Source organism: Ananas comosus, linkage group 1, assembly GCF_001540865.1.
Source record: "Ananas comosus cultivar F153 linkage group 1, ASM154086v1, whole genome shotgun sequence".
NCBI lineage: Eukaryota > Viridiplantae > Streptophyta > Magnoliopsida > Poales > Bromeliaceae > Ananas > Ananas comosus.
The window spans coordinates 15,582,708-15,593,367 of NC_033621.1; the positions used below are offsets into that span (position 1 = coordinate 15,582,708).

The 10,660-nt window shown below is 39.4% G+C and overlaps 1 protein-coding gene across 1 annotated transcript; it reads right to left on the reverse strand.

Annotated features, from left to right (window-relative positions):
- Positions 1,511–2,600, reverse strand: LOC109720086 (acidic endochitinase-like). Its single transcript, XM_020246971.1, has 2 exons — positions 2,260–2,600; positions 1,511–2,177 (listed from the first exon to the last, which is right to left on the reverse strand). The coding sequence occupies exons 1-2, from the start codon at positions 2,554–2,556 to the stop codon at positions 1,578–1,580; spliced, it is 897 nt and encodes a 298-aa protein (XP_020102560.1). The 5' UTR covers positions 2,557–2,600; the 3' UTR covers positions 1,511–1,577.

The following is a 10,660-nucleotide window of genomic DNA, read 5'->3' on the forward strand; positions in this document are numbered from 1 at the left end:
AAGTTTCCACAACGCGAAATTCGTTCTATCAAATCGAGGAACCTCATACATCATCTTTGTAACTTTTCCCGCCATCGTTTCACCGTCAACGAACTACAGAAAACCAAACGCTCTAATACCAAATTAAAGGGACCGGCCGTGGGGTTACCGAGCACATCTCAAACCCACACAGCACACGAGCACAGCGAAAACAGGATCTTTCGTAAACGTAAGAGATGAGAACGATCGTAGGAAAAATAAGCACGAGAATAACAAAGCAATAAAGAAAACAAGAAATTACAAGGATGCAAGATTTACGTGATTTGGCCAACCTTGAGTTGACCTACGTTCACAGCCAAGACCACCTCAATGCTTTCTTTGATTATTTCATGGCACAAAAGTACAAAGGAGTATATGGGGATTACAAGAAACTCTCTCTCAGGAGCTCTCCACGTTTTCCTCTCAACTAGGGTATTTTCAATGAAGCTCATAATCTAAAAGATTAATTATAAAGGTTTATATAACCCTAAAATCCTAATTCTAGTATGAAATAATTTTCGCCTTCCATTCAAGTATGATTCATATGTAGTCATCAATATCTTTTTAGGAATACTCTTTAAATTGATTCTGAACTATTTCTAATCTTTTGGAACAAAATTAAATCTAATTAGAGTCAAACTCTCATATCGACTCGAAACATGGCTTTATATAATCCAACAATTTGCAACAGATGAGACTTTATTTAATAGTCCGGTTTAAATAGTTGCTTGGCTCTACCCTATTTATATTAGATTAGACCAGTGACTAATTTATTAGGTAGTATTTGTTTGGTAACATGAGTTCGCATTATTATTACTTGGGATAATTGCCTATATACCTCTCATACGTTTGAAAATATCCGATTAACCTCTACTTTTTTTTTCTTTCTAAAATACCCCTCATATGTTCCACCGTTATTGCAAAATACCCCCACAGTTATCTCCTGTTAAGTTAACTTGGGTTAAACGTGAGTTTAACATCTACCACAGTTAAAAAAATTAAAATGCCAATTTTGCCCTTAACATAAGGGCAAATAAAAAATGTTGGTGACGGTAGAGGGGTATATTGGAAAAGACCAAAAGTCAAAATACTTTTTATACCCCTGACTTTAAGGGCAAATAAGAAAGTCAATGATGGTGGAAAGGTATATTTGAAAGGGCAAAATAGTAATTTTACAGAGATAACAGAGTTAATTAACATATTTTAACTCTAGGGGTATATTAGAAATAGGTTAGAACGTAGAAAGGGTATTTTCAATATTAGCCTTCTAAGAGGGGTAAATCGGAAAGTCAGAAACTTTTCAGGGGTATATAAGCAATTGCCCCTTATTACTTTTATGAACTGCACAGAGAATCGCCTTTTATTTTACAATCACAAAGAAAAAAAAGGAAGGAAAAAAAAAAAAGAAAACTCTGCATCTCAAAAGCAAATGTCATTATATATTATAATATGCAAGCATACATTATTCAAAGAAAATACAAGCCCACAAATAGATAGGATAATACATTATAGACTTCAATTACAAATTTGCTGCACCATACCACCAAGGTCTCTGTACTTCACACATGACTCTTCACAGCCGAGCTATATCCGGTGAGATCATCATAGTACTTAGACCACAGCATAATCCCCCCATACTTGCCCGATTTCTTGATAATGGGAAGCACTTGGGAAGTGAGATCGCCGGCCGGAACAAACCCACTTCCGGCCGCCTGAGGTGCGGCCGGAAGCCCGAGGAAAATCTTCCTCGCCGGAATCGATAGCCACTGCTTCCATGCGCTCATGAAATTTGCAGTATTTCCTTGATTGTACTGGCACGGAGGGTTGTTATAAAACTGAACCCAAACGTAATCAAAGAGCCCCGTATTAAGTGCACCGCCAACCCAAGCATCTGGGAACGGGCACTGAGGGGCTGCAGTTAAGTAAACTTTCCTTCCGCCCTTGCTGTAGGATTTAAGGTATCTGGCAAGTTCATCCCAGTGCTGGTTGGTGCCTCCCTCTATGTCGAAGTCGATGCCGTCCAAAACTGCATCGCCGAGAGGACGTGAAGGGGACGAGCCACCCAAGAAGTTATTCCAGAGGTACTCCGCGACTTGCATCGCGTCCTGCGAGGAAGCTAGGTAGTAACTACCCGCGCCGCCCCCAATCGAGAGCATCACCTGTTGAATATAAACGATTAAAATGCCATTAATTTCTATCTATCTGCTTAAGCTTCGAAAGTAATCGATTGCCTCACATCACCTTCACACCACGGCTCTGGCACGAGCGGATGTCGTGGCTTAACGCGGTGCAGCCGTTGACGGAGCTGGGGTCGCAATGGCCGGCCAGGTTGATCATCGGAGTTTGCCCATTGCCGAAGGTCGGGAGGAAGGCGATGTTCACGTACTTGTAATTTCCTGTCGCGCAGGTATCGGCTAGAGTTCCCTCATTGCCGTTCTGGCCCCAGTATATTGCTATCCTTCCTGCATTTGATCTCACGACGAGCAACGTTATTAGCGCAGCGAGAAGACGAAGTGATGTGAGGTATATCTTTGCCATGTAGAATATTGGAAAGGTAATGAATGAAATTAGGTTAAAAGTGGAAGCTGATGCTTTTGATGATTAGTTGAGGTTGAGAACTCCTCTATATATAGAAAAAGTTTGATGAGTACTCAACTCATGAACAGTGAAGGACTTTTTTAGAGTTAAGGCTTGTGAACACAAGCCATCTCTCGTCGTGGCTTATGCGCCAATTTAATTAAGACAATTAAATTTGTATAAAATAAATTGCTTTGATCCCACAACGACGGCATCTTGTCACATAGAACTAGTTCTTGCAATTGTCTTCTACAGGGTTGTTCTTTTTTATACAGCTTTATATATATTTACTTAGGAGCAACTCTACAATTAAAGCACCAAAAACGTATGGTTTGGTGCCTTACTTTTTGTTCTATTCTATACAATAAGACACAATTCATCTATTCTTTTCTCTCTTTTTTTTTTTGTCCTTAATTAGCCAAAGGATTTTAAAGTAGGGTCAAAGAACAAGTTATACGGTCTACTAAACGGTCCAAATGGAAGTTTCCAAGTCACGTTTGTAATTTTACTGCATTACTGATTATTTTTTTTTAGGGCCTCAACCAACATTCTTAGGCAATTCAAACATACAGTTCCAATTACACTATAAGTTATAGTTACATAGTTAGAGTTACATACAAATTCAAATACGCGCGGTGTGTGATTTTATATATTTGAATTCAATTGCAGCTGTTAAACGTTTACAAAAAAGTTCAGCTATGGCAGTTGAATTAAGTTCAGATTGGCTCTAGTTCCAACTACAATAATGTGATAGAATAATTATAACAAAAGACAAGTTTACCTCTCTAATTATGTTTTAAATAGAAAATATTTTTTTTCTTCAATATAGGCGTAATCTCACCTTGATATCTGAAGTGATGTATTTGTAAATATAATTCTCAACTATAAGCAGCTAAACAAATTATATGTATCAACGTTTTTTATTTTATCTGACCAAACAAATTGCGCACAGTTCTAGCTACATTTTCAAGTGTGTGCCCTTCTATCTACTCTACATTGATAATTTCATTGAACCAAATGGCCCTTGTGTTACATAGTTCTTTAGCACTGCCAAAAAAAAAAAAAGGAAAGTTAGAAGAAAAAAAAATCCTTTTATTTGGATTGGAACATAAAAAAGAAACTCAAAGAAAATGACCTTTTGTAGTTTTTGTAGTAATTAACTTGTTTCCTCTCAAAAAATAGAGAAAAGAAAATGAAAGTTGTATTTTTTTTCTTTTCTTTACGAAGGAAGAAAATTACTCTTTTTCTTCCTTTTTTGGTCCTTTATTTTTCTTTTCTTTTCTCTTCTATTTTCGCCATCTAAACAAAGTGTTACTGAATATAGTATCTAATATTTACTTACCAGTAACACCTATTGTTTTATCTAATTGATCATCTTCTATTAGTTAAAAAAGAATTAGAAAACTACTTTGGAGTTAATTTTAGCTCCATTCAAAGTCCAACGAAAAGATGTAAATCTATACAAAGTCGAGGTGGGATCTATGCAAATGTTTTGTCATGCATAGACATAGTGTTACTTACATAAGGATTATGTGGTTTGGTTGTAATTAATGCCGGATTATGTAAAGTCATGTTCCGAGTTGATATCACTATAAAAAAATCGAAGATTTGTGGTTTTTGGATGTTGGTGAAGTTTGAGTATCAGTACTAAAAAGTACCTTAGGAGTTTCTCAAAACCCGAAGCTTGAAAAACTATTTTTTGTATCAAGTACTAGTACTCATTTTGAGTACCGGTATCGCCAGTACTGTACTTTAGGTTGATACCAGTATTCAATTCCACGATGGGCTAAATATGCTGGGTTTGACTCCAATTTGATGTAATCTTGTTCCTAAAAATTAGAAACGATCCATGAACATTTTAAAGAGGATTCTTAAGAGTAGATCGACGGCTAAATGTGAATTGAAGGCTCGAATGGATGGCAGAGAGCGTTTCCTACTAGAATTAGAAATTTAGGGTTATATAAGCTCTTGTAATTAGTCTTTAGAGAATAGAGCTTCATTGTAGACACCCTAGTTGAGAGAAAAATGCAGAGAGCTCCTGTGAGAGAGTTTCTTGAAATCCAATCTTACTTCTTGTATGTTTGTGCTCTAGATTAATCAAAGAATGCATTGAGATGGTCTTGCCCGTGGACGTAGGTCGACTCACAATTGGTCGAACCATGTAAATCCTACATTCTTGTATTCTCTTGTTTGTTTTATTGCTTTGTTATACTCGAGCTTGTCTTCTACGATCATTCTTGTCTATTTTCACCTATGCAAGATCCTATTTCTGCTGCACTCGTGTTCGTCTTTTGTGTGGGTTTGAGGTGTGCTGGGTAACCCCTCGCCCGCTCCCTTCAATTGGTATTAGAGTGTTTGGTTCATTATAGTTCATTCACAATGAAACGATGGCGAGGAATGTTACAGCGATGAAGTATAAGGTTCCTTGGTTTGATGGAATAAACTTCGCATTGTGGAAACTAAAGTTGCAAGCAATCTTGACTAAGAATGCTTGTGAGATTGCTCTACAAGGAAAGGAGAAAAGGCCGAGAGGGATGTCGAAAAAGTAATTTGAAGAGAAAGACAAAATGGTTTTGGCAAACCTATATTTGGCACTGAAATTGATGAAAGTAGAGCAAGTAGGTGGCCTTTATAGATTGGCGGGCGAGACTCAAGTAGGAGAAGCGATTGTTGCAAGCGTGAAGGTAGAGTCTTCGACAGCATGGCATAGCCGTTTGGGGCATGAGCGAGCACGGATTGCAGGTATTATTTAACCGTGAACTTCTTCCAGGTTTCAAGTTTACACTATTGGATTTAATGCATCTACGCAAAGTAACAGAGGTTGTCATTCTCTCTATCACTTCAAAGAAGTAAGAAGCATCTTGAGTTGATTCATTTGGATATTTGGGAGTCGCCCGATATTTCATTGGGCGGGTGTTCTATGAGACCCCAAATAGTTCTATATATAAGATATAAAAAAGTTAAAACTCTTAACCGCACTATAGCAATTTTGGACGGTGCCTAAGCCCAAAAGGTTAAGAGTGTTAAGCATGCTAGAGTTAGAGTAGTTCTATGATGGCAACCCCTTGGGAAGTTGGGGCGTCACAGTTGGTATTAGAGTCAATTATCAGCCGAAAATATAAGATGAGTCTCGGCTGAGTCAAGATTATATAGCGGGGAGATGAGACTCGTACTGATGACTTTAGTGGGTAGAGCATGGCTCCCCACAAAGTCCGTTAAGGCTAAAGAGATCAGTCTCACATCACTTGGTACTTATGAGCCTGAGTCTAACGAGGACGTTAGAGTTTAAGAAAGAAGAATGTGAGACCCCAAGTAGCCCTATATATAAGATATAATAGGGCTAGCATTTTGGGCAGTGGCTTAGCCCAAGAGGTTTAAAGAGTTAAGCGTGCTAAAGCTAGAGTAGTTTTAGGATGGATGACCCCCTAGAAAGTTGGTGCATCACATGTTCTTACTTTGTTTCCTTCATCGATGATTACTCTCGGAAGGCTTAGGTTTATATCCTAAAATGGAAGTCCGACATGTTTGAGACTTTTAATGTCACGCCCCGCGACTGCCAATTTGGTCGGTCTGGGTACGTCCACAGACGCCGAATAGAACCTCCTCTATCCGCCCAAGGCTCCACCCAACATGTATAGCAATTCATACAATGATAGAATTCATGTATACATGGCTTGCACGAGGGCCAGCAACAACCACCAAACAAGTGAAAGTACTAATACTAAACCATTCTTCCATACATGTCATTTGATTTCATTTAACCAAATACAAGTCATCCACATATTACATCCATTTCTTCCATACATATACATGTTTCATCCACCAAAACATATATGAATTTACAACATTTATACATCATGGTTCATCATATACAAAAGATGAATATATACAGGGTATGACTATACTCGGGTAGCCGCTATCTAGGGCGCGATGCCCTTGCCGCGATCCTCGACCGCCCTACTCGGGCTAGGATCTGCAAGGTTAGTAGTGTGAGAACTAAAAGAAGTTCTCAGTGGGTTCGGCCGCCGACCCCACCAACTCGCCCACTAGGTCTACTCAGGCATATGTAGGAAAAGAAAAAGATAGATAGCAAACCATACTAATGCTACTACAATGCCTGCAAAGAAAACTAAATCAAGAGTAATATGCTCATAATGATGATGCATGCATGCTTTTCTCATTTACCTTGGCTTCACCCAATCATCCCAGTTAACACATGGTTAACCCCAAAACTCACAACCAAAATCCCTTTCGTTCAGGGAGAATACCACTATAACCCGAGGGACCATCTTCTAGGGAGAATACTGCTGTACCCAGTGGTGACAACTCCGGAGCACACCGCTTGAGGGGGAGCTATCCCCCTTAAGCCAAGACCCAATGTGAGTATGATCCAATCCTCAATTTTGAGGATGCTTTGCCAAACTTGCCATTCTTGCCACAATGTTCTTAAGGTTTCTACCTTGTCTAGCATACAATATCCTCGGTGCCAATCAAGTCCGCTAATGTCAATGTCACCTTTGTTTACTAATGTCATAGTGCACATTCATTTCATACATTCATAGGGTTCCAATATACATGGTCCAATTTTAATTCATATGTTCTCTTGCCTAGAAGCATACAAAAGAATCCCAACCATAACTACATGTCACATAACCCTAAGATGCATGAATTCCACAATACACATATATGCTCAAAGAGGTGACATAAACATAATAAGAAATTCGATGATTTCAGATAGCACCATCCACCTCGTAGGGATGCCGAGAAGCTACGATTCAATTTTCGTAATTGATGGCCGCCAATCTACCTCGACTGTGGCAAACCTCCCTCGACTGTGGCAAACGAAGCCAAAATAGGATTTTCCCCCTAATATCTTGGCGCAGACTCGTCGAAACTTCGATCCGAGTCTCTCAACGTGTCAGATTATCCGCCAATTAGGGCTACAAAAGATCAATCCCAACTTAGATCTCATAGTTTACAAAACCCTAATACAAACCCTAGGTTTTCCATCTTTAACAAACAACTCCCAATATCTTGGAGAATCACGAACCAACCCACCACTACAACCTCTAGAAACAATTACTAGAAGGAGATAACCAAACCCTAACTTAAACCCATGAGAACCCACCTTGAGTTCTAAGCTTTCCTTCAAAACCCTCTTGCACAAGCTAGCTTCCACCCCAAGCAAGCTTCTTCTCCATCGAACCCTTCTCTAGGAGCAAACCTTAGTGAGAAAAGGAGAGAAAGGGAGGGATAGTGAAGAGTTTTAGACAGAGAAAGAGGTTTCTCTTTGATGTTGGGTGTGAGGGAAATGAGGGCTAAAATACAAAGCCCTCACATATAAACACTCACACACACACAATTGCACATAGCCCCTTCTCCAAATAGGAGCTGGCCAACCCTGGCATTTTTCGCGTACGGGGTTCAGACCCTACAAGCAAGGTCCGGACCCCCAGAGCAATTCCAGCATTTTTCGAGCTGAAAATTTCCAGCTAGCTCTCCAAGGTCCAAACCACTCATCTAATGCACTCCGAAGCGTTCGGAATGAATTACGGACTTCACCAACTCGTCCCACGCCATACTTTGGTCAATTTGACGGAAGTTCGGCATAACTCGTCGGGGATTCAGTATGTTACATTTAAGAAGTTCAAAACTCTTGTAGAGAATGAAAAGGTTTTAAAGATCAAGTGCCTATGTTCTAATAACAGAGGGGGGTATAATTCAAGAGAATTTGACGAGTTTTGTAGTAAGTATGGAACTAAACGGCACCTCACTGTACCTAGTACACTACAACAAAATAGTATAGCGGAAAGGTCAAATAGTATACTCATGGAGAGGGCTTGGAGTATACTAAGTACTTCAAAACTCGACAAGAGATTTTGGGCGGAAGCCGTGAGCACGGCTTGTTAATTGATCAATCGAGTGTTGACAAAATCACTTAGTTTGAAAATTTCTGAAGCGGCAAGTCTATTAAGTACTCTTATCTTTGTGTCTTTGGATGTGATGCTTATGCATGGATAGTGAAGGAGAAGAGGTCAAAATTGGATAAGAACTCTTGGAGGTGTATATTTTTTGGCTATGCGAAAGGTCTTAAGGGCTATGAATTGTCCGATTCTACTATCCACAAGATTGTCGTAAGCCGTGATGGTTCAACAAGTGGTCCTTTCAAGGCACCAAGGAAAAGTATGAGAATAATGCTATGGTTCCAATTGAGTTCTTTGAAGCACATGTTGAGGTAGAAATTCAGCAAGCACAGCAGGGTGATGAGGTGGTTGATGATAAACCGGATTCGCATATTCGCAATCATTCCAAGATACAAATTTACCAGTGGAGCCACCAGCAGATTTCGGGCATCCTAGGAAGGTCATTAGACCTCTTGCGGGGTATGTTAACTATATCACTTCATTTATTCCTTCTGCTAATCATGTTAGTGCATATGTTGCTTTAGTGGAGGAAGATGATCCGACCATATAAAGAGGCTTGTGAGTCGACCGATGATAGAAAGTGGCAATGCGCAATGGACGAGGAGACGGAGTCACTTCAGAAGAACGCAATTGGATGTTGGTGGGTATTTAAAATAAAAAATGATGTGGATGGAAATGTGAAGAGGTTCAAGGCAAAATTGTTGGTGAAGGGATATGCTTAGAAGCCAAGGATCAATTTTGATGGGATTTTCTCACCGGTGGTTCATTTTACCACTATTTGGGTCGTTTTGGTGATTACGACGGTCCTAAATTTGGAGCTCGAGCAGATGGATGTAAAAACTAATTTCTTGCATGGTGACCTAGAGAAAGAGATTTATATGTCGCAATCAGAAGGCTTTGTCGAAAGAGGCAAGGAGTATTTTTTGGTTTGTCAGTTGAACAAATAGTTGTATGGCTTGAAACAGGCGCCGAGATGCTAGTATAAGCAATTTGATTCCTTCATTATGAATTTGGTTTTTGGTAGATTCAAGGCAAATCATTGTGAATATTTTTGCGGTTACGATGACTGGACTTCTATATTTTTTCTATTGTATGTCGACGACATAGTGATTGCGGGAAATAGCAAGGGCCGGATATCTACCCTGAAGACTTAGTTAGCTGGTGGGTTTGATATGAAGGACTTAGGAGCTACGAACCAAATTCTCAAGTTGAAGGTACTACGGGAAAGAAAGAATAGGAAGGTATTTGAGGGGCATTGTGGATTTTGAGGGGCACTGTGGATTTCTCACTCTATTTTGGTTCTGTGGATTTGGAGTACGTCGAATATGTGGATGTAGATTTTGTAGGAAATAGAGATAAGAGAAAGTCTACCACAGGTTATGTTTTCTCCGTAGGATGTGGTGCTATTAGCTACGAGTCGAAGCTTTAGTCGATGGTCTTTTTGTCGACGACAAAGGTGGAGTACGTACCACTGACACATACTCGTAAAGTGGCTATCTGGCTAAAGGGGCTTTTGGAAAATTCAAAGTGAATTAAGATATAGTGGGAATGAATTGTTATTCTCAAAGTGCAATACACTTGGCGAAGAATTCGACGTTTTAATCTCAGACGAAGCACATTGAGATTCACTATCACTTCGTGAGAGATGTGGTGGATTAGGGTCTTTTCTTGCTGTTGAAAGTTCATATGGATGCAAATTTAGCGAATATTTTGACGAAGCCGATGACTCGAGAGAAGTTCAATTGGAGCATGACTTCTCTCACCTTTGGAACTACGTAAGGAGAGTGGGAGTCTGGTAAGACTTCCAATATAATGTTTTATGGAGTTCGACACATTTCTTTAAGTAGGAGAATTGTTGGATTATATGAAGCCATCTTCCGAGTCAATACTACGGTGAAGAAGTCAAAATCTGAGATTTCTTGATGTTGGGTACCGGAACTTGAAGTTTGAGAATCGATACTAAAGTGTAAGTCAAGAGTTCTTCAAATCCCGAAGCTTGAAAAACTATTTTTTGTATCAAATACCAGTACTTATTTTGAGTACCAGTATTGCCAGTATCGATACTCCAAGTTGAGTTTCAGTACGCAACTCCACAACGGGCTTGATATGTTGGATTTGACTCCAATTTGATAAATCTATAG

Coding starts and splice junctions, on each gene's coding strand:
- LOC109720086 (XM_020246971.1), bottom strand. CDS start 2,556: ATGGCAAAGATATACCTCACATCACTTCGTCTTCTCGCTGCGCTAATA. Junction 2,178..2,259: donor GCCAGAGCCGTGGTGTGAAG/GTGATGTGAGGC, acceptor TATATTCAACAG/GTGATGCTCTCGATTGGGGG.